This window comes from Spea bombifrons, chromosome 5 (genome assembly GCF_027358695.1).
Source record: "Spea bombifrons isolate aSpeBom1 chromosome 5, aSpeBom1.2.pri, whole genome shotgun sequence".
Lineage (NCBI taxonomy): Eukaryota > Metazoa > Chordata > Amphibia > Anura > Pelobatidae > Spea > Spea bombifrons.
Window position 1 is genome coordinate 11,820,581 of NC_071091.1, and position 24,487 is coordinate 11,845,067.

The 24,487-nt window shown below is 38.3% G+C and overlaps 1 protein-coding gene across 2 annotated transcripts; it reads right to left on the reverse strand.

The window, feature by feature from the left end:
• Window positions 1-36: 36 nt before the first annotated feature.
• Window positions 37-23,431, reverse strand: APBB1IP (amyloid beta precursor protein binding family B member 1 interacting protein). 2 transcript variants are annotated; one of them, XM_053466930.1, is made up of 13 exons: window positions 23,360-23,431; window positions 21,805-21,889; window positions 21,333-21,619; window positions 20,867-20,944; window positions 18,967-19,126; window positions 18,591-18,712; window positions 14,117-14,191; window positions 8,522-8,665; window positions 6,229-6,339; window positions 3,286-3,384; window positions 2,747-2,849; window positions 2,513-2,604; window positions 37-2,085 (listed from the first exon to the last, which is right to left on the reverse strand). In XM_053466930.1, exons 1-13 carry the CDS (start codon window positions 23,429-23,431, stop codon window positions 1,549-1,551), a joined length of 1,965 nt encoding a protein of 654 aa, XP_053322905.1. In that variant the 3' UTR covers window positions 37-1,548. The 2 variants fall into 2 exon arrangements, with proteins under 2 accessions (XP_053322905.1, XP_053322904.1); XM_053466929.1 differs by having other exon boundaries at window positions 2,513-2,607.
• Window positions 23,432-24,487: the final 1,056 nt, after the last annotated feature.

The following is a 24,487-nucleotide window of genomic DNA, read 5'->3' on the forward strand; positions in this document are numbered from 1 at the left end:
TCTTTAATCTTAAACAATGTATTTTTTCCATTCAAATTTTCGACTTTTTTTTTATCTATGTACAGTTTTTGTACTATTTTTGGACATTTTGTTCACAATAAAGTGTTTTTTTCCCATTTATTACAATTTCAATCTGCACACATTAAATTTTAATAATAATAATAACAAAAAAACCTAATCCAATGCATTTCACACAAGTCATTCTCTGGTGCTTGAGACATTTGAAGAAAGTAAATACAAGAATAAAGTTTGTAATGTAAATAATTTCATTAAAATCGTAAAACGTATCGTTTTCTGTAATATGTCAAATGTACTTATATAGCAAAATAAAATGGTATTTTGCTGTTCATTCTCTAGTGTATAACGTGTGTCTGCAGGTTTATATATTTTTCAAAGAACAAGACATGTGCATGTGCCCTAGCTTCTCTTGGCATGTTACCAGTATATGATTCTGTTATGTTGTAAGTGGATGTAATGTATATATTTACATGTGTTTGTGTTGTTCAAGAAAAGATTTTATTAATAAATTCTGTCAACTCATTCCGTAACTAAGTATGCAAAATATAACCGGTGACTTAATTCCCAGAATGCCCTTGGGCAGACCTGTTTCGTGTCACTCATCCCAATAGAAAGCCCTCCGTAATTATTCTAATCAATTACATTGCCAACCCACAGCTGTCCGAGTTGATCTGTTTAATGTGTAGCAGGTGGCAGCCATAGGTATTGCTGGCACCATTTTTTCATTCATCCTTCCCCTGCAATATTACAGTCAGAGGGACCAGTCAGATTTGAGATCAAACCATAAAAGAATTCAGCATTAAAAATGTTCAGTCACTTGTGTTATCATTATTGTATTTTCAGTTTCCAAATTTTTCAGATTTCTGTTATCTGCTTTGAAGTCCACCAAAGTCATGGTCCCGTTTCCCGAGATCTCTGTGAATATTTCATTGCAGTCCTACTGAGTGTACAGACAGCGAGTTCTAACAAGCTCCCTGTGTCCGCAATATTACATCAACAACAGAACTATTCATAAAAACTGGTAATTCTGTTCATACCTACCATTAAAGGCAATAGTAGGCTTTGCACCTGGCATGCAGGCTGGTATCTTTACAAATCCTTCTGTTTGTGAATGAATGAATGAATGAATGAATGATTTAAAAAAAAAAATTTAACCGGCTAATCTAAATAGTGACGGTAAGTTAATAAGTAATATATATATATGATTTAAAAACGTAAAATGGAATGTACTAAGTGCACACGTTGTGTTAGATGCCTGTATCAAAAAGAAAATATGACATGACTGCAGTGGTATACTGGTACTGCACTATATATTTAATGCAAATGAGCGACAGAATCTTCACCAGTCTGCAGTACTGACCACCAGAGCCTCTATTTTGCGGTTGAAGACCACATAGCAGAGTGCTGTGTTCATGCACAACATTAGGAAGAGACAATAATCATTTAAACCTTTTATGTGCCAAAAGGCTTTAAAAGGTTACACTATTTGATGCACCCAGGTTTGTTCCTGATTCATGGCACTTAAAGAACCTAGGATACATTTCCTTTCTTCTTCTGCAACGCTTTCATCAAATCGGACATGAAATCTCCCTCCCCATCCGCAGCCCCATTCTGGTGCGAGGCAGCCGCTGGAATTCCTGGGTTGGTTTGTCGTTTTGGAGGATTGGGGGGCTGCTTTTTCGCTGGAAGCTGGGGTTTGATGGTTGTAGGAGTAGGTGGAGGAGGAGGTAGAATAACAAAATTGGTACTCGGGGGCTCTGAAAACTGCGGAGGAGGAGGAAACTCAGCTTGGCCAGAAAAGGCTGGGGGAGGCGGAGGTAAGAAGTCAGGAGGGGAGTCAAGGAATTCCGGAGGTGGAGGAGGTAGAAAATCCTCTTCCATTTTAAGAGGTTCTGGTGCTTGAAACTGTGGTGGTGGTGGTATGGTAGAGTTCATTTTAATGGGAAGAGGAGGTGTTGTTGCTATATGAGTATTGGGTTGCCCTCTTATAGGTGGGGGTGGAGGCTGTTTGGGTTTAGGAGGTGATATTTTGGGTTCACTCCTTTTTGTCTCAGTTGGCCTGTTATCCTGCATGCGAACAAAAAAACATTTAAGTAGAGCTATTAAAATACACTGTTATATAGATTTAGGGGCTCTAAGTGAAAATATTTAGAGGGCCCATTTCTTACCCAAACAACGGATTTTATTATAGTCAAAATAAAGAGAATAATACATGTGTATGCTATTTATTTTTAACCCATTATTTATTACAGGTAGGATGTTGTTGCTTCTTGGTGATTATTGGCTAGATTTAAACATAAGCACGTCAACATTCTAATAATATCACATTGAAGGGCAGTTAATTGCTTGGTTTCACTGTGAGCAAATCAGATTGGTCAATATAGAGAAATATTTGCAATTATTTTCAATGAAATTATTTTTTTGTGGGATAGGGATATCACAGGCCGATGTCAAGTCACCGTACTTTTAATTCAGTCACCCCTGACAAGCATACCTGGGCAGACTCAGCTCGTTTCCAGGCATCAGAGAAACTGGAACTGACAGTGGTTGCAGTCTGGCAGGTCTGACTACTTCCTTGGGAAGAATCTGCTAAAAAGCAATATGAATTTAAAATACATTCTTAAAATATCAATAGCAGAAATGATTGTAAAAAAAAGTTAAATTCAGTTTTTTCTAATATACATATATATATATATATATATATATATGATAATATGCATTATTTTACCTGTTGTGTTTGGAGCAGATGAACTGCACAGAGCTGACCAATGGGATGCTAGACCTGCCCTCTGCACAGCGGTTTTATAGTTGTCATACAAAACCTTTCCATACTGTTAAATTAAACAGAGAAGTCATTCCAAAAATGTACAGAAATATGAGTACATCCTGATTGATTAAAAAACTCTGATATAATCAAAGCGAAACAGTGCTGCTTTCTTTGACACTGTGCTCATTGCTACAAAATGAAGATATTTTTGTTATATGTGAGCCTCAAATAATTGAACCATAAATCGGGTAAAATAATTTGAATGTTTCACAATCTGCATATGAAATAGAAGCTCAGTAAAAAATAAATACAGATTAAAAGAATAAGATTATATTTGTGTTTTCTAGCTAACACTCCAAAAGCCAGAATGGCCATTGGGCGATGAAACAACCCATTCTCTGGTGGAAGAAAATAAAGCATAAGTTTAATAAGTAAAATAAAATGTTAAAAGTTATAGTAGTTCAACCAACAGAAAGAAATTGATGAAAATGTTTGCTCACCTTGGCTATTCTAATACCAGTAACCCACTGGTGCAGTATCCATGGGTCATCGCAGCATAAATATTTAATATACTGGGATTCCTTCTGAATTTGCGGATGCTACAAAAAAAAAATCACGATTCATCATGAATGCCAATATATCTTCATGTGAAGAAAAAAAATTTTTTTTTATTATAAAGGAAAAATAGGAATTTGTGAAAGATTGGAGGCCTTTCACTTGAGTTTTAAAACCTTCCAATCTCTCTTCCTCTAGGTTTCTTTAGGCAAGTTACTTTCTCCAACAATTCCATTTATCTAATCAATCCCTAAAGATTATATTTCACTGCATGTAAAATGGTACACAATTTTCCAGTAAATACAGTGCTCTAACTGCCAATAACAAATACCGTGTAGCATTCTATGGTCTCTTGTTACATCCTAAACAATCGATATTTTATTTAAATAAAAAGAAGAACATTCTGCATCACTAACATTTCTACACAGTAAATAGCAGTAAGTATGTATTATGCAGGTCATCTTGGTCCATGTCACAGCAGAGAACTCTCCTGGGTTGACCCTTATAAAGTCCGTTGCTGTTGGTGTAATTCAATGTTTCAGCTCAACCGCTCTACAGAGAATAAATCTCACTGATTACCGATTCTATAATAGATAAAAAATCTGTCGTGTTTGAGCCCCTCGAGAAATAGAATTAGTACATAATGTGATCCAATCGAATATTATATTTTATAGCATCTGTTTTAGGTGTAGAATTTAGGACCGTGGAAGTATCCTCCGCAGTAACGTTACTGAGGACAGCAGTGTTTGTCCACAAGTGAAAAAGCAAAATAATTGTGGTTTGTGATCATACCTTTAAATCTGAATCTCATACTAAAAGAGCCAGATATATGTGGCAATGTACAGGGGACAATAGGCGGTAGTCAAGGACCTATCTAATATCTTATCATCGCCTGATCATCACTATGAAGAGGTGAAGTTGCTGGTTCTTCAGTGCCCCCCACTAATTTCTAAAATCTCGTGTGACTCCTTCCATCTTTGCTGCCCCTAGTCACCAGATCCCTGACACTCACAGCTCAATGGGTCTGAAGCTCCAAAAAAAATGCTCCGTTATTCAGTCCCAGCTACCCAGAAACACAAAGTGTGACCGGAATGTCGTATCGTTAGGGATTTCATGCCCCTAAACATCCCAACATTCAGGCATGCGTGAAAATACTAAGCCAAATTAAATAGGCAAGTGATTGATAATGTTTCATTGTTCGATGGTAAATAAGAGAACAATAGCTTGCCCAGAAATCATAATGTTAGTCTAGTGATAAACAATAATGTGGATTATACTATTTGTTAGATTAAAATCTAAAAACATTAGACATGTATCTGCAAAATGTGGAAAAAAGATAAAATATACCTGTGTCTGCGTCCCCTTGGTGCTGTTTTCCTCCTTTTCCGCATAGCCACCTTTTTTCTATTTCTGTTACTACCCACTCTGTTCTCATATTATACGTTGCCATAGTAACACATGAGTCAAATTTCAGTATTTCATTCAATTTGCTAAGAGTTCAGCAGTTTGAAGCACTGGCTTGGAGACACCCATCATGTGTACATCGTCTAATAGGTGCCCTAGACCAAGACAGGCCAGACCCATTATGGCATAGAAAGGCCTATGGCCTAGTGCCTTAATGGCTAATTCTTAATGGTTAATCTCAGTCTAACCCTGTAGGCCGATTGCAGCTTTTCCTTCAGAAAACACCAGCGACTATATCTTTGTACACAATTCCAGGAATGAACAGCACAAACAGTGATCTAAATATTGTGCCAATAGATCCGGGAGACTTGGACCTCTGTAATCTGCATATGGCTCCAGATGGTGTTTTAACAAACAAGGGACAGATCCAGTCATCTTTTTTGTAGGCACTACACAATTGTTTCTAGTTGTGCTACAGCAATGTCCAATAACAGAGGAAACCCTGTATGCACAAACAGAGCCCCATTAACATTGGAATGTAGCCCACTTTTTACCACCTTGCTGTTACCTTGGTAACCTCTAGTGAAGACCCCTCTGTACTTAACAGAGGAGTCCTGCCTGCAATTATCCTGACAGTGGAACACTGATTGCTTTCGTTACTATACAGTATATCTCCATTTTAGAGACATTTATTCAATGAATTTAGACTTTGGTTATGAAAAGTGATAATTCTAGTGTGAATGAATTTCCACTGGACCATTTGCTTCCACGGGGCAGAACGTCCATCTTATCTGATAAATTCTACACCACATGATAACAATAAACTACCTTAAAATAATCATAATCACAAAACATTGGGGGGAAAATGGAGATCATTTTTTGATGACCCACCTTGGATATCTGTGTAGCTATAATACTATACTTTCTTCTAATCTAGAAGCTCTTATACTATACTTTCTTCTAATCTAGAAGCTTTTATACTATACTTTCTTCTAATCTAGAGATTGAATAACACATTAATTGAGTAAACAGTGAGAATGTATTTGAGCCAACCTCAGTGAATCTCCCCTATAACAAGGGTCAAGCCGGGCAAAGTTTTGTGACATAGTCCATCTGTTTGTTAGTATAAAAGACATCAAATTTTCAACACACTGTTTTTTACATGTTTTTTTTTTTTTTTACTTATTAGCAATACTGGTATAATTAAATGCTAAAACCATATTGATTATTTAGTAATAACATTTTATTTCAAATTGCTAAAAATGGTGTAATCACCATAGCAACCAATAGTACATTTCTGCAGATTGCTCCACTTTAAACCTAAATTGCTTCTTACATAAAACCCTCCCAACCACTAACGGCTAAACATAGCAGCTAAAACAACCTCGGCAACAAAATGACCAGAATTAATTGAATCATTAAAACGCCCCCCAAAAATCATTCAATCACTGAATTCTGTATATTTTCCCTTTTTCAAAGCATACCTTCAGGACAAAGCAGTGATCAGTGGGAGCCTTATACTTCGCTTTATACTGAATACCATAATAAATATTCACGTTTGCAAACTGGATGAAGCACGCCAAATCACGAGATGTCTGGGGGGGAAAAAATACATATATATTATTACAAAATAAATTAGTGTTTCCCTAAAAACAAGCATGCTTCTACATATGACGAATAGTGATGTGTTTTCTCAACCCGATCTGTCGATACATATAATTCATCAATAGGTCACGGAAATACTGAGCATTATTTAGAATTTTCTCCTGAGCCCTCCCTCTATTTCGTTTTTTTAACTCATGGATTAAATGGTTGCTTTCAAACCGGCTGCTTTGTATTAAATAACAGAACAAAAGAGATGAATGGGTAGGGGCAGGTACCAGTGTGCCCCAGGCTATATCTCAGATAATAAATTACATTCCCTATTGTTCTGCTTTGTTGTTATGTTTGCGATATATCATGCGGTTCCTTCTAACTTACCTTAAAATGCGCTCTCTGTTATAAGAATCCTGTACGAGGCGACCACCCGGCAGGGCTCATTGGAATTCATGCTGCTGCTCGCTATTTCAATGTAAAATTACAGCAATTTCAAGAAAACCAGATCTTCCTATTGCTTTTTTTCCCCCTATAGTCTTCAAAATTGACTTTCTCCGAATACAGCTGAATGTGTTTTGTCGGAGAAATTGATTTCTTTTCTGTTTAAAATTACTAGGCAAGGTTAGATTGTCTATTATGTTCCACCTTTTTTTGTCGATAAGGTGTGTTTTTTTTTTCTCTCCAAAGCTGTTCTTTTTTTTGTTCTAGGAGGGTTGCTATGGAAACTCGAGATAACGGGTACCTAAGAGCTGTTATGATGCAGCTTTTTTTACACCGCATAGCTTGCCAATGTTTAACATATTTAATGTATACAGAGAAATGGCTTCTCAAGATAACACGTACTCCTCTATTCATCAATCAGCATTGCGGCGGCAAATGTAATATGGACATTAAACATTATTTTGTTTCCAGCCTATGCTTAGATTGCAACAGTTTCCTCTTTACCTTATTACTTGGGTTTGTCTGTTTTGGTTTGCGTTTGTCACACCCCAGGCAGTATATAATATGAAAGCTACTACTTTTTTTTAACTCTTTCTCCTCCGGTCTTTTCTGTTACACCGGTACAAAGAAGAAACTCCATTCCCTAGAAGGGGCTCTATGGGCTTCCCAACAGAGGAACCTACTGAAGAATCCACTTTAATGAATTTAAGTATAATTTAATTTCCGCACATATTGTGGTGTTGTTTGTAAATTTTGCGCAGCACTTTATTTCTTTGTTGGATATAGTATATAGGTGCTGCATAAATGACTTGCACTAGCTTAATTAATAATCATAATTAATAATCATAACAATAACAGGGGTAGACTGGAACCATTCAGCCTAACAGCCAAGTAGATCAATACTACAGTATCCCAATCAAGATTTGGTGGACAATATGCTCAGTGGGCACTACTCTACACAAATCCACCAAAACAAACTGAGAAGTAACTCTATAAAAGGAGCCCATTAATGACCCAGTTACAGTGTAAAGTTCCTATTGTAACTGAGGATGCCCCGGTGGCAGTGTGTGGAACTGCACTTAATACACATGGAATAGGTATTAAGCAATAGTACAAAATACTAAATTCTCAGCAGCTCCGAGACGAACTGCCCTCCCCGCACTTGTCACGCCTACCCTGACAATAACTACGTTATAATAGCTATGAGCATTTAAATGTTAGCAGTCATATTGTCTTTTTTCCACTGGAGTTTATTCACTAAACACTGAATTGTGGTGAGATAATTAATTTAATCTCACCTAGTAAAGATGCATTATATAAAGTCCAATCTTGCAGCTGAATATTGGCGGATTTGGCCTTCTCGATGCCAATTACTGGGCTGAGTTTTCACTGTATCGCTGTTTAATGTATAAGCTATATGTTTCCATGCTGCATCAAACCCAGTGTGTTCATTGCTATAAACAGTTAATAAGAGCTGTATCATTCATCATTCATTCATGGAAAAACACTTCCATTTTAAAGTGTTTTTGTTGAAATAAACGTAATACTCTTATGTACGCAAACAAAACACAAAGAATTGAAAGATATTTGAAATCCTAAATCTTAATATTTACACAAGTGGCAGAATCAGGGGAGAAAGCCTCAGGTACTCATGACGTGCCAAGCGACGTCCACTTTGGGAGTTCTTTTCATTCTGGTTTAAAAAATTGATTCATGAATGCTTTCCTATTCTTCACTGACCTTGGTTTTTCCTTTGGGTACGTAATAAATCCCAGAAGCTCGCAGGAGAAAGTATCGTTTTTTCCAAGATTTCTTGCCGTCTTCCTTTAAATAAAGAGCTCCTTCAAGCTCTGGTACAATGACAGATGATCCACAGAAACTTTGCTACATGCCAAAAAAAAGGAATACATATTTGATGATTTCTCAGAATAAATCAAATATATAATTTTATAATATAAGACAATGCAGTGACATCTGCCTACAAATTAAGCCCAGAAATAACCATTATAATGTTTTTTTTTTATTGGAATGACTGCGTTATACTGTGTTACAATGTAATTGTCTGTCAACGTTACATCAGATGCCAACTTAATAGAATCTTAAAAACAACAGTATTCATTTAACCCCTTAAGGACAATGGGCGGTCCCTAAACCCATTGAAAACAATACATTTTGAGCCCGTACATGTACGGGCTTTGTCATTATGGGGTTAAATCCTGCTTTATATCAAGTGTGTTTTCATCTGCACTGGTCTGGCTTACCTACAGGTATGCCATTAGTGACCTATGTCAAGAGAGCTCTTCAGCTATTGATGTATTACAGTTCCAGCTATTGATGTATCACAAGGGAGTTGTGGATATAGATGAAAAACACAGAATAATGGACATGCTCAACAACAATTCGAGAGCCCCTGGTCGCCTATCTACTGTGCAAAGTAGTAAACATCAGAGTGACTAATAATTTGGCGCAACCAATCTATGAGCAGTCCATCATTTCTTGCATTATGCCGCAGCTCTAGAGCTGAAGGTAGAGATCGAGGAATTTCAGAAGTTCAAGCACTAGGTTGGTCAACAATGTTGAGGTCACCAAATTTGAGTGAAAAAACAAGGTAGTAATCATTGTGTTTTCATTTAGAAAGTAATACTTGTGGGCAAAGATACCGTAATTTCCCACCCAACCAACTGTGTAACTCTTATACTCAGAGCTAGTGCTACCTATGGGCAAGGTAGGCGCCGGCCTAGGGCATAGATCAGTTGGGGGAACCTCTTCTGTGGCATACTGGGCTCTCTGAAAAAAGGAGAGATATCATAAATCGAAGGAAAGACAGAGAGAAAGGGGAGAAATATTGACCAATGGGGAGAGATAAAGAGAAAGAAGAGAGGGAGACATAAAAAAGAGAGAGATAGATAAAAGAAGATAGATAAAGAGAAAGGCCAGACATAATAAGAGGAGAGAACGAGAAGGGTAGATAATGAGAAAAGGGAGAGATAGGGAGAAAAAGGAGAGCTAAAGATAGGAGAGATGAAATAAAAAGCAAGGGAAGAGGTAGAGAGAAATGGAGATATAAAGTAAAATAGGAGACATACTGTGATATTATGAGGACAGATAATGTGAAATGAGAAAGAGGGGTCACAGAAGAGTGGGACAGATAAAAGAGAAAGAGGTGAGGTGGGGAGAAAAGAGACAGAGAAAGAGGAGCAGGGATAAATGGGGAGCGACAGAGAAAAAAGCGTATGGTAAGGAGGAGGTGAGATAAAGAGAAAGCAGAGCAAGGGTAAAAAGCAGGAGAGATAAATAGAAAGGACAGAAAAGGGAGAGAGGGGAGGAGAAAAAAGAGCGAGGAGATAAATAGAATAAAGAAAGATGAAAAGAAAGGGGAATGATAGAAAGGAGAGATAATAAGAAGGTGGATCCAAAAAAGTGGGGGAACTAAAGAGAAAAAAGATATAAAGAGAAAGAAGAAAGCTAGGTTTTGCCTAAGTTGCCAAAAATTCTTGCACCAGCCCTGCATGGAGGGATTCATCAGATTTATTAGACCCACTGAAAATCTCACGTGAGCCGGCGCTAGTATACCACTGACTGGTAACCTGAACACATCTCCCGCAAACCAGGGAACCGGGGGGCAGGCAAGTATAGGGGGTTCTGATAAAGCCCTCCATGCATTTCCAAGGGCAAAGATGTTAATTTGAACGGAACACAGCTATCAGATACATTAAATCAGGGCTTGACAAATTTGTTGTGAATCTAGGCACCAGGTAAAAAAGTTAGGAGCCAGTATTGTTTTAAACTAACAGTTGGTCAGGAGTGATCTGATCATCATCAGCCCACTTACTAAACTCACAGCATTTGACCTGGAAGCACCCTGGACTTTCAGGTCAGTGCTGTTTTTTTTTTTATTATTATTATTATTATTTTTAACTCTTTCGATGCTGATGTTCCATTGGAGCACAGCATTGACTGATATTTAGTCCCCACAAGCTTGTGGACAAATGTTAACCCCTGCAATGCCACGAATGTGTCATACACAATTGTGGCATTGAAGGGGTTAACGCTGCACTGTCGCTCTCAGGGAGCGATCAGACAGCAGGGGGGTGTTGGGGCTGGTCTCCTCACTCATGTGGAGACCAAAGATCCCTCTCCCCTGTCCCTGAAGCTGCCTCTGGCAGCTGGGACTCAATTGCTGGTCTATAGACCAGCCATTGCAGGGGGGAGTCTTTGATGACTGCTGTAGGCTTCCATCCCTACAGGAATCATCAAAGGGCTTGTGGGGGCTCGTTTTTGCTGTTGCTGGTCTGCCTGGGCTTCCAGGCAGACCACCAGCAGCAGAGCCCCATACAAAATGGGAATTACCCCTAAATGCCGCGATCGCGGCATTGAAGGGGTTAACGCTGCACTGTCGCTCTCATGGAGCGATCAGGCAGCTGTGGGTTGTTGGGTCAGGTCCCCACACTTGTGTGGGGACCCAATCAACACACAACCCCCTTCCCTGAAGCTGCCTGTGGCAGCTGAAAACACGATTGCTGGTTTTGCAGCAACCGCGTTTTCAGCCTACAGGATCACTCCGTGGGAGTGATCTCAGGCTCGGGGGCGGGCTCTGAGTGGCTGTGCTGTCTGCCCAGACTCCTGGGCCGACAGCAGCAGCAGCGCCCCCGTGTGGTGACTCAGCCTCTTACATCCACAATTTGTTCTGGATGTAAGAGGCTGACAAAACCTAGGCGCCAGGACAAAATTCTCTGTCGCCATGGCGACCTGGCGCCTGGGATTTGTCGAGCCCTGCATTAAAGTGCATGTCATGGCTGGAGTGTCTCTTTAAAGTGCACCTTTTCCAGTTTGTGCCTAATTGGAACTAAGTTTTCATACCGGCACGATCCGGCAGAAGGTCAGCATTGGAAAACATTGTTGAAATATTTGACGCGTGCGAAGATTAGTGTAGCATTTCATTTAATCAATGTTTCTAAACTTTCTTTTTTTGAACAACAGCCTGCACTACTTCAAAGTTAAAGAACTGGGTTAATAATTAATATCCATCTTTATTCCCGCTAAAGCCCCCCATAACCTCGTGCTCACAGCCACTACATTGAAATTGCTGAAATCTCTGATTAACCATGAAGTTCTCCTGCAATTATTTAAACAGAGACCAACTACTTGCAGAGGACATGATGTAAAACAAGATTATAACAAATCTGAAATACTTCCAACATGTCCAGTGCTAAACAATCACTCATGTTAGTAAATATTCAATCAAGTATGTTTTGAATGAAGCCGAATCCTGTTTTCATCCATTTCCTAGCGTTGTGAGTTTTGTTCGATTGATGATCGCGGTTCTCTAAGTGCCCTAAAAACATTTGAGAGGATCTCAGGAATAATGTCAGCGCTGGCTGCTGGGTAAGTATGTTGAAGTGCAGACGGCTACATTACTTCACAAGTAGCGCACCCAGAGCATGTTTGAAGTTACGAGTAAATGAGCCAGAACAGAGAGCTAAATCGAATCAGTATGAGGACAATTTGTGCGTTTCTGTACTTTCAACTGTACTTGAGCAATGTGGTGCTAACTTGTTTTTCTAAAAACAGAGATGAAAATCCCGATCATATCACATAATCTATTGTATTATTATCATAAATGCATAAAAATGTCATATATCACATGATGTATTAGTTATAAGACAGTACTTACTGCTATATAACAAATCAGAAGTGGTTGTATTGCATAGTATTGTGACAATTCTAGATTTCTATGTCCCTATATCTTAAAAGTAGACTTGGGCGCTGGCCAACTCTTTGTGTTTGTCTTCGTGGGGGGAAAAAATCTTCGTATTCCACGAATATTTGCCCGTTCCTGTTTTCTGCCATTTTTTAAAAGAAGGGCTTAATACGGGGTTAACCCGGTACGCACTACGCAGCAGCTTTGGCGCCAGGATTTTAACAGTCCGTACGAGCAACTCTATTGGTCGCCGGCAGGGGCCTCCTCTGCCATCAACCATCGAAGTGCACCTGCTCTTCATTGGTTGAAGGCAGACAAACCCCCTGCTGGCAACCAATAGAGTCAGTCGCACAGACTTTTAAAGTCCTGGTGTCGAAACTCGGCCTGGGGAGACCACTGGTCTACTTGTTCCAGGAGTTAAAGGTCCATATGAGCGACTCTATTGGTAGCTGTCAGGGGGCTCCTCTGCCATCAACCAATGAGGTGCAGTTGCATATATATATATTTAATTAATATTTTTATCACAATCACACATACAGCCACACTTCTGTGCTGATGTGGACAGTATATGACAGTGGTGACTTTAAAGACCTGATTATTAAATAATAAACCCAGTTGAAAGAACCTAAGAATGATAAAAAAATTAATGGAACTTGACAGAAAGTCTGCTCAGAAATGACTCCCAGAAGAGACAAGGCTCACACCAAGCAGGATCTGCTTTTATAACAGAAAAATGATGAGTCCCAGCTAATGTTAGAAGGCTTTGATTAGACTAGCGCTTGGTGTAGTCTGGGCTTTTGTGTTATATCAGAAACAGAAGACTTGGAACAAGAACAGAGGAGATCAAAAACCTAATTTAACAAACAAGGCATGTGTAGAACTTTTCAAAGGAATTGGATTGTTTTCAGTTAAAAAAAAAGGAGATGTCCTGATTCTCTTATGTATACTGACGATGCAGATAATAAATGGTGGTCATGTTTTTTATGTACTCACGAAAGCAACAAGTAAAGACAATTTCTCATTAAGACAGAAAGTAGTAAGGTAGGGTTACTGTTTACTACAAAAGAAACAACGGGGCTTACTCATATGGAAAAACCTTTGACGGGAGAAGATAAATATGGAAAATCACATGGGTTGTTTGCTGGATCCTTACCGATAAACATTTAACCCTGGTCTGTAACCCATACATCGCTTAACAAATCCAAGACTTTAGAACCTTAAAATTTTTTGGGAAAAAAAGGTTTATGAGAAATAATCTGCTGGATCTAAAACATTTAAACAGATGGTTTGTATGTGGAATCGGGCAGCTGATCCCATTGATTTTTTTTAATATAATGGCAGATGGAATACTTTTTAGATGTAGCACATATAAATGAAACCTTTAGCACCTATGTATTAACCCTTCATATGTCAGATGGATTAGGATTTGATGGTTCTTTGTTACATACAGCTGGCTTCATTTATTTCCAGGGCTGTTTTTTTTCCAACGCACCACCGCCAGTGAGTTTTGGACAACATTTCCTAGACATTTCCCAACATTTCCTAGAGATTTCCCAACATTTCCAGTGATTAGCAGTTCCAACGCAGTAAATATCCAGCGCTATAATAGTAGGAAACACATAGGTGACGCTCACCTCCAGTAGAGATAGCTTACTTTTTTCATTCATATCTTTCATGTCACTGCTTCCTTTCCGTGCTAGAAAGAAATTCTGTGGGCAAAAAAAAACACATTAAAATTAAATAGGACTGATTTACTATTAAAGGAATTTCTGTTTTTCTTTTTTAGAAACGATAACTGGATAACAGGGGCTATTCCCAAAATACAATAAACACTGGTGGGATTTTTCACTAAATACCATTGTGCAACAGACTTTATTTTGAAATACCCTGGGCAGGACTGGCCATCGGGCCCACTGGGCAAATGCCCGGGGGTCTGGTGGCCAATAGGGCCACATTCTTACCCATAGGATGTGCGGCTGGATACCTTTGGCCACACTGTGGCCATGCGCGCACCACTTGGAGGCCACTTAGTCATCTCCAGTCCGGCCTCGCAAAGAACAGATCTAACTAATTATCTATTGATGTTCTGCTCTACCGTTACCAAGTGTACTCCACCTGCCGTGCTCCTTCCAAGGTGAGGAGTCCAGCGTGAAAATAGAACAGGACAAACTCATCATTGAATATAGTACGTTGTGCTTGGCTGCTTGCATTCAGCAATTTATTTTAAAGCAAACCGCAGGGGGCATTTTTAATAAAAGAAACCTTGATGATTTGCATGCCGCCTCGCTCATTTTAGAGGGAATTCTGCGCTCAACAAACTCTTTTTAAGGTGCTGTCCCACTTAGACAAAACATTGTGCTTTTCTAACAAGCAAACAAACCTTCGCAGATCTGTCATTTAATTATTTTCTCTGAAACCTCGAGCCCATAAAACCAAAACCGATAATTTTAAGATGCTTTCTAAGTGCTTGCTTTTGAGTTACGTGACAATGGGTGCAGAGCATTATCAAGACTTTTTAAGACTTTTAAATCCCCTGGAATTTCTACAGAAGAGTCAATTTTATCCTCTAGATTAGGGGTGTCCAAGCTACGGCCCTCCAGCTGCCGCAGGACTACATCTCGCATAATGCTCTTTCAGCTATGGGGCTGGCTGAGGAGGATGTAGTCCTGCAGCAGCTGGAGGGCCGCAGGTTGGACATCCCGGCTCTAGATTGTAAGCTCACCTGTTGTCTCTAAATCAAATTGTTATGTTACATACTACTTGTTGTGTCCTGTCTAGCCATTGTACAGCGCTAGGGAATTTGATGGTGCTATATAAAACAATAGATAATAATACATTGGTGATTTATTATATAGGCATGTTTTTTGTTGTTTATATACATATTATCTTGAGTTTTAGGGCTGTAAAACACTATGATAGGCTTCTGTTCACCAAAAACATCTGGCCTTCTAGGAAACAAAAGTTACACCGGGGAGGATAGAGGGACAGATGGAATTAGGTCCAAAAGATGGACTGTAGCATCTGAAAAGGGACACTTGTAAGTATGAGATTATACAAAATACCAGTGGAGTCTTCACCACTCATTGCAGAACATCCATGCGAAAGGTTCAGCATTGGCTACAAGACCATAATGTTATACATGCCCCACATGGCGAGATGATAAATATTTGGAGCAGAGAATAATGGTTGATTTTTCTCAAAGGCCAATCTATGATCTAGTGTTCAAAGCATTAGATGCTGGATCTATGATGTGAAATTGACTAGAACCAAGTTTGCAGTGAAAACACTCCACTGTGAATACAGATTCCATTTCCACTGAATGCTTCTATTATATATAATATATATAATATATAGTCATATTACATCAATTAAAAATACAAATGAACTGTGAAATTATAGCTATTTCATACAGGAATCCTTCATTTGAATCTGAATTCAGTTTCATTATTTTGAGAATCACTTGATACATTAACAACTATGATTTATTCATGTTCACGGAAATGCTTCAAGGTTATTCACAGCTGTCATAACGTGGGCTCAGTTACTTCGTATCTCACGCACAATGGAAAAGTTTCCAGAAGTTAGCTTCCGACATCACTAAAATGCCTTCTAGGAAGTAATGACATCTTAATGGATTTTAAGGGAAATCTGATTACTGGATGAGAGTACCAAGAGGTTCCAAAAAAATAATTACCGTTATTATGAGTGTTATCATCTGTTTTCACCTTGGACAGAACAAAAGCACTTTTGTAAAATACATGTTTAAGCAATTGGTTTAAGTAATTTTAAACCTTCTGCTGGTTAATTTACATTAGAAGTTTATTTACTGGAGAGGTGGTTTTACTTAAACATGTCATCGTCTTGCCCATCCTAAATAAACCTTCCATTGATCCAAATCCCCATCAAACTACCATCCAGTTTGCCTTCTGTCCTTGGCATCCAAACTGCTGGAACAATTAACTTATAATTAACTGACTAATTTTCTCTCTACAAACTCTCTGCTTCACCCTCTACAATCTGGTTTCCATCCATGGCATTCCATCAAGACCGCACTTACTAAAATTACTAATGATCTCCTCCTTGCTAAAACAAAAGGTCACTTAGCACTACTTCTTGGACCTCTCTGTAGCCTTTGAGACAATCGATCACAACCCCCCCCTTCTAACTCTCCTCACCGACTGTCTTTCTGGAATTGCATTATGGATGGCGTTCCATTACTTGAGGCGCAAGGTTCTAAGACTGGGCTTATGGTAAACCCGCCATCCGCTCTGTCCACAATTCCTGACACCTCCAATATACTACCAACAGACCAAGTTCACCGTCTCTACCTTCCTATTCAAGTACACCCCTGACCACCCTCTTCGTTCCTCTCATGACATGCGTCTCTCTCCTACCGTCATTACTTTTTCATACCCCTATTTTCAGGATTTCACCCAGTGCTGTACCACGCTGGAATTTCCTACCTCATTCCTTCAGACTTTCTCCCAAGCACACAAATGTCAAAAACTCCCCCCGAAAACCCACATTTTTTGAGAAGTGTACAATCTTTAACCGAACACTCTCCGTCATCATAATGAAACCATCCAACCAACAACCTCTACAGATTATCTTGACTCGATTAACTCATCCCTATCCACTTCCCCATCAACCACTGACTAGATGGGCCGTCATTTCCTGTTGTACCCGTTTGTTATTGAGTGTGAGTTAAATTATTTTACTGCCTCTGATTGTAAAAGCGCTATGGAATCTGCTGGCGCGACATAAATAAATGTTATCAGGAGAAGTTATGTGACCCCACGATAAAAGCACAGCCATTCGCACAGTGAGCAGTCTTAAGGAACGCGTCAGGCAAGGCAAGGGTGTGATGTGTGAGGTGTGATAGAGGAGTGAGGTGTGATAGAGGAGTGAGGTGTGATGGAGTGTGTATTTCAGTGTCTGTGTTTAGGGTGTATGTATATACATTTTTGTTAATGTATGTATGGGTGTACACAAGTTACCGGGAGTGGTGTTAAGGGGCCAGTGGGCTACACAGCCGTACTTGCCCTCTGGGCCAGAAGGTGCCAACCCTCCCCTGCATCCGAGGATGGCCAGTCTCCATAGAGCGTTTAGAACTGTCGGACTACAGAGGAATTGAGTAACTGCAGCTCTATAAGCTGCTGCTTCTCCCTAAGGTAAGCAATTAAAAATAAAAACAAAAACAAAAACTTTTTATTCTTTGGAATAGCCCCCAGAACATTAAACTGTCTGCGGAATAATTGCTGATTAATACATGTCCTTGTTCTCCTTAAAAAAAAAAAAAAACTACAACATAAAATTGGCTTAATATGCAAGAAAAAAATGATTTTGAAACAGAAAATGTTGATTCTTGGTAGCTATATGAAGGCAGCCCTCTGATACAGGAAAGGAGGTTACATTTCATTCCTAACCTTAGCTGTCTCTCTACCCCTTTTTTCTTTGGTGTCATAACTGTGTTTTCCATGATGATGAATCGCTTACAGCTGTTGAAAGGAGCATTTAGATGCCTACCCAAGCAAATCCACATCTGAACCCATGTTTGATCATAGTCTTTCACCGATACGTCTGTCATAATCAGTAACCGGAAAGCTTGCAGGATGGTCTGGTGTTTTAACCGCGGTTAGATTTAGAATAACCTATTTCCTGCCAAATGAAAAATCCCAGCGGATCCTGGTAGCAGTTTTACGGACCGCACATTCAGAGCTATTGGAAAAGTGTATTTCAATAACACAGTTTCATTTAATAGCTAGATAAATGTGCAAATCATTAGGTTGTTCACCCGTCTGACAACAAATTGATATTTAAATGAATACCATACATAAACAAAAGCACTCGAGACATTGCATTTACATTTAAATCCATTCAATAGCGTAAATTAAAAATATTGATATAAAAATACACTCAGAAAAATGTAATACAGGTGTGATCAGTATAGATTCATCAGGCATCACTGATTCTGAATCATATAGATTCTTGGTATTCTGAAAGTAATTTATTTCCCCACCAATACAAACATATTTAGTTAACTTGTCTTAAACATACATCTCTTGCGTTGATCGGGCTTTAAAATTAAATTCTGAGGTTTGTTATTACCTGCGGGTTTTTAAAAACTGCGTACTTTTCATTTTTTTGCAGAAAGTGAATCTTGTTTTCAGTGTCTCTCGTCCAATCCGACAAAATGTCCACAATATTTTCATGGTCTTCGAAGAATCTTTCTGTTCGAACACAATAAAACCCTAATAAGTCATCCCCTACTAAAATATTAGGTCATTATGCCTTATTGCCCAAAATGGAGTCAGAATGTTAATTATTTTTTGGCTACCTTCCCAATTTTAAGAAACCTTTAGGCAAAATAAAAAGTTGGATGGTATTGATTATAAATTGTTCCATATTTCCCGATTCTCTCCTTTATAGTTTAGTGTTTTTTTGGCTTTACTGTGGTTTTCTGGTGGTGAGAATTTATACGAACCCATTTGGAGTTCCGAGATAATTTCATACAAACACCACTCGACGGTGCAGTCGCAATGAGTCTTCTCAAAGAGATTGTCCAAGATATCTCTCACTGTCTGCCGTTCGTCCACCATCAATGTCTTAGTGCTGTTGTCATTCATGTGGACCTTAATAATAAGCTGTGCATGCAAAAAATGGAATATTTATTGATATTTTGTTATCATAAGTAAATCTCATGTCTCTACAACAATTAAGGCAGACGGTACAGACTATACAAAGTGTATTATTATTGTATATTATTAAGTGTATTTATTATTTTCCATGTTGAATTTATCATATATCTTTAAAAGGGAACTCCTTATTATTCAGATTTAAAATCTGTTTTTAAAAATATATATTTTTAAAAACAGTTCTTGATTTTGTATAATATCATTTTAGCTCTATATTACCAAGTTTGTTATTTTAGCCCAATCTAGTAGACAGACACCCTGACTCATGCTTATCAATAGAATGGCTCAGTCTTAATTGCCTAGCCGGACACTGTGACTAATGAAAGTCTATGGAGGAACGAACGTCCTCAGCATTGTCTTGAAGAATCAGCTCAGTGTGGTGTTTGAGCAGAGAAAGTCACGCAAAATATCACTTGGTTGGCAACAATGGCGGCCTCCATGTCTGCAGATAAAGGATGTTTATTGGAAGAAAAAGATAAAACCAGGTTTGTATCTTTGCTAACCTACATTACTGTATACGGCACTGAATTTTATTCCCAAGAAGGAAAGTATATCTATGGGACTTCCCCTTTTTTTTATAATCTGTCATAGGAATATTCCACATTATTAATAAACCATTTTAAGCACTATATGTATTTTTAGTTCTTTACTTTAACTTCTGCATTTTAGATTCTGACGTAATGCAACACCAAGATCACAAGTTGCTTTGGACTAATACCAGTATGTGTGCTGGTGCCACTGGGCTACTTCATTTTGGTTTTGCAGTTCTTCCTGGTTAGGTTTGTTAGACCTTGCGTGTTTTTTAGTTGAAGGATACATATACTGCATATGGTGCCTATAGATTTGGCTTTTGGTGGGCATTATAATAATTCACCTTCTGCTATAGCCAAAAGGCCAGGGCCAGGGAAAAAGAATCAAGTGTGGGTTAAGCTCCAAGGTAATGAGTGCTCTTGCCAGCAACATTCACTTCTACTGAAATGATGTACCCTTGACCAATTCAAAAACATGCAATGCTCCCAGGTTGGACCTGCCTGGGGTTCGTAAGTTCTTCGCTCCTTAAGGCCAGAGGACCAAGTGATTTAATTTGTCGATGCATAAGCTGATTCCTTCTCAAGTTGCCTTGAAAGGGAAATAAAACCTTTCCTGACTCCACACCAGGTCTTACTGCAAATCATGGCGACCTCTTTCCATACTAAACAGTTTATCAAAATTCTATATTTTTATATCCTTACTATTGCTTACAGTGCATATGTTATGTATGTTATAGAATTAAGATAGTATGGCGTTCATTATCTATGTCACAGGTATCTATAGGGGAGGTGCGGAGTGGAGGAATAATTATCTTTTTCTTCTACTATACCGGCCCTAAGGCCCCCAGGACCCCCATCTCCATCTTTTCTCTTACTACACCCATTGCTTCAACTTGCCTATCATGAATATTTTCATATAGGGACAGCTTTTAGATGTAAAACAAATATTTTCCTTACTGTAGAATATGCATCAGAGATATTATATTGGATGCTTCTTTTCTTTCAACCAGAATGTAAATGATAATATTATCATTATGCAATTTTCTAAATGCATTATGATAATAAAATGCAAAAGATCCTTTTCTCAATCTCGATAGCAAGATCATACTGTATTCAAAAGCGAAACTTTAGCTAAAGCAGTTTATTTAAACTTGCTCACCTTTTTAACTTTGGCTTCCTTCATCTTGCCCAAAGCAAGTTTAATTTTATCAGCTTTTTCTTTTGACTCTTGAATTTCCTGAAACAAATATTTGCAAACACAGAAAATCCAAGTCAACACGTAATGTTCTTTTCCTGAAATCAGCTATAATTAAACAACAATAAAATATTATCCGATGTATTCCGATAAAGGAAAAATAAACATTTAAAATGAAAAAGGCAGATGTGTATCATAAATAATACAGACATTTGTGAAAGATTTTGAAAAGAAAACTTTCTTGTTAATTTTGCGCTTTCCAAAATCATTAGTTTTGGTTTATTTTGGAACACATATGTGATCATGAAAGAAAGAATAACACAGAGAATGAAATGTTAAACAAAAGAAAAAATAAAAATATTTTCAGGAAATACATGCTTTTGTAATAAAACAAGCCTGTTGCTAATTTAGCTTATACATTGAACAACACCTGCTTTGTTGGCTCTGTAGGATCAGGTGGGGGAGGCGGTAGGCCCACCTCAAATTCTGGAGGAGGTGGTGGAGGTGGAAAAAGGGATGGCGGGGGAGGTAAATTGTCTTCTGTGGATCCAACAGGCACATTGGCAGGAAAATATGGCTGATGATCTAAGAAGCAGGTGGCATCTGATGAGCTCTCCTGGGTCTTAAAAGTGACTTTTTCTTCAGCTTCACCTATATCAGCCACCAGATCGGCCATCAACGCATCAAAGTCATTGTCTTCAAGGGCATTTAGTGATTCTAGAAAAACAAATAAATACAGCACTGTTATATACATCTACTGAAAAGTTTTTTTTTATCATATAACAAAGCTGGTCCCTCTGGATAACACTAATACAGAATCCCCTTGTGGCAATAAGTGGTATTGCATGAATAAAACCTTTGCAGCCTTGTGCGTCTCGTAAACTGATAAATTCAAATCTTACCATTCAAATCTTTAAAACCAAAGGAGAAGTTCATCTCTGTTGTCTGGTTGTGGGCTGGTGGTGGAATGGTTTCAATCCCTAAACTCTGATTGGAAAATATAAGAAACATAATATTAAAAACAAGCTTTGTAGTTATGGTATGTACAGAACATATATAAGGTGCCAAAATTGAACATACAATATAAGTGGTTACTGTAGCCTATAGTATTTAACCGTGACCCAATATGCAAACGAAAAGCAAAATGGTAGCCAAGCAAAAGCAACTCTTATTTGGGAGCATCTTTCTAGAGACACTGCTAGATCTCCATTGTGAAAACAATTAAAACATACGTTTAAAGATGCTTTATCTTGCAATGATTCCTGTGGGGTCTGTTATGTGATATATGTTGTGACATTTGAGATTATATGCAGAAATATATCTGGAGAGATCTACTGGAGGACCCAATTGTTCTTTTAGAAGCATTCCTATGTATGGATATCCAATTCAACTTGGAAAATAAATGTGAGTCTGCTGACAGGTACTATCAGATGCTTAATTACTGTTAAATAAATGTTATTTACATCTAACAGAACATTGTATCTTTTCAAGACACCTTTTCTTGTAAGATTGTGCTGTCATGGTCTTCTATTATCTTTCAGCAAATCCTTAGGTTCGTGGAGAATAAAATGTAGTTTCTACCAGACTGGAGAAAGACTATTTTTGTGATGAAAAATCTTGCAATTATCATTATTGATAACATCTAAATCTGTATTTAAGTATGTAACTTTTTACTTCTGATGTATACACACGTTGCCTCACACAAGTTGTGGGAACTTTAAGGCACCTGAGTTGGGGTGAGTTCTCTGCTAGTTAAATAACTCACATATTTCATTTGGTTTTGAAAGGAAATCTGAAATGGTCATCCTTCAAGAATTGTCTGGCCAACCTAGTTCTCCCACTCATAGAATAAGAAACTGCCCTGGTGGCCACTTAATGTGCCCTCACACCTCAAATCGAACTTATTATTTAATTTTTGTGCCCCAATTTTCCCTTTGGAAGAGTAACATGGAAACAATCAACACCTGCTTCATAATGATACATTAGTTTTACTGAACAAAGTCACCGACTAACTATAAAGGGTTGTGAGTTTGCAGAAATGCCTTTGATAAGCATGTGCTGAAACAAACATTGCCAAGAACACAAGACCCTGCTCCTCGGAATCTGTTTCCAAGCTTATTCCCTGTTCACAAAAAAAGAACAATATGTGTTGACATTCTTGGATAAGCTTTTAAAGATATTGGACAAAGTTTAGAGTAAACGTCTTTGTTATATAGAAATGCAGCTGTCCCATACTGTTAGCTGGTATGATGTCACACTGACTGTTTCCTCAGACAGCCTGGAAAGGATCTCAAACAGACCGAACCAATTTCGCCCTTTGAAATTCCTCTTTGTCAATATTTATACAGTCTGGAAAGTCTCTATGGGGATCCATGTTGCAATCCTGAATGTAAAACTAAATACTGTTGGAGAATATTTTTTTGGGTTACTAAAAATATGAACTTTGAAAATTCTCACCTGGGTTAGGAGGTCCATCTCCCCCAGCAAATTGGCAAACATTTCTTCTATCTCGTCACACGTCTGCTCCATCTACAAAAAAATTAAAATATTTTATTGTAAATGTTACATCAAAAGCCCTGTGAATCCAAATGGGCACAAATACAAACAAAGACACTCCAGAATCTTGTGGAAAGCCTTCCCAGAACAATGGTGGCCTTCCCAGCTCCAACTCCATATTAAAGTCCATGGTTTTGGAATGGGATGTCCACCAAGCTCTTGTGGACCTTGTGGTCAGTCACTGTATTACATTAATCACGCGCAATGTGTTCATCCTAGTGACCCTTACACAAAGTGACTCATTAATGTAGTGATTAAGGTATGGGTGTAAGGGTCACTAGGATGAACACATTGCGCATGATTCATGTAATACAGCGACTGACCACATGGATAAGGACACCTGACCATCACACTTATATAAGCTTGGTGGACATCCCATTCCAAAACCATGGACATTACAAGCATCTGAACCATTTAACTACAAACTATAAGTTACAGAGTTACAATTAGACCTAAGACATTTTTAGTGTTTTTCTATGGTAATCGCAGGGTCTGCTGTTTAAATGCACAAAATATCTAGAACTGACTCCTACATATTGTACTTTTATTTAATGAAATGAAAGCTGAAATCACAGCTTGAATACAGTTGGATATTCAGAATATCCTTACCTCCTGGCAAGTCAGGGTTTTCAAAAGGCTCATTATTAGGTTTAGTTGCCACTACAATGGAATCTTTGTAATAGACTATTGTAGTAGACTATTGAAGGGTTAATCTTCACAGAATCTCAGGGTCAATTCATATATAAAAATGCCAAGTATGGTTATAATTACCACCTACATATATCTCAATGCCAGGCTGTCAGGCTATGAAGGATATATGGCTGAAGTCTGATCTGAGTAAGATGGCTAAGGTCTAGAATTAACTCCTGAGCAAATGCAAATAAAGATGAAAGTAGTCTATGGTTTTAATAAGGGGCTTTCCTAGCCATCTCTGTCTGTGGCCTTATGTTTGTGTGTGTTCGTTCTTAAAACTAACATTTGTGGAGTAGATAAACATTAAAAGTGGTTAAAGCACACTTGAATAGATGC

What these genes read in the sequence shown, in the direction of transcription:
- APBB1IP (XM_053466929.1), bottom strand. Translation starts at nt 23,431, where the DNA reads ATGGAGCAGACGTGTGACGAGATAGAAGAAATGTTTGCCAATTTGCTG. An exon ending in AGATGGACCTCCTAACCCAG is followed by an intron (nt 21,890 to 23,359) that starts GTGAGAATTTTC and finishes TTTTCCAATCAG; the next exon opens with AGTTTAGGGATTGAAACCAT. An exon ending in ATCTGCTCCAAACACAACAG is followed by an intron (nt 2,608 to 2,746) that starts GTAAAATAATGC and finishes ATTGCTTTTTAG; the next exon opens with CAGATTCTTCCCAAGGAAGT.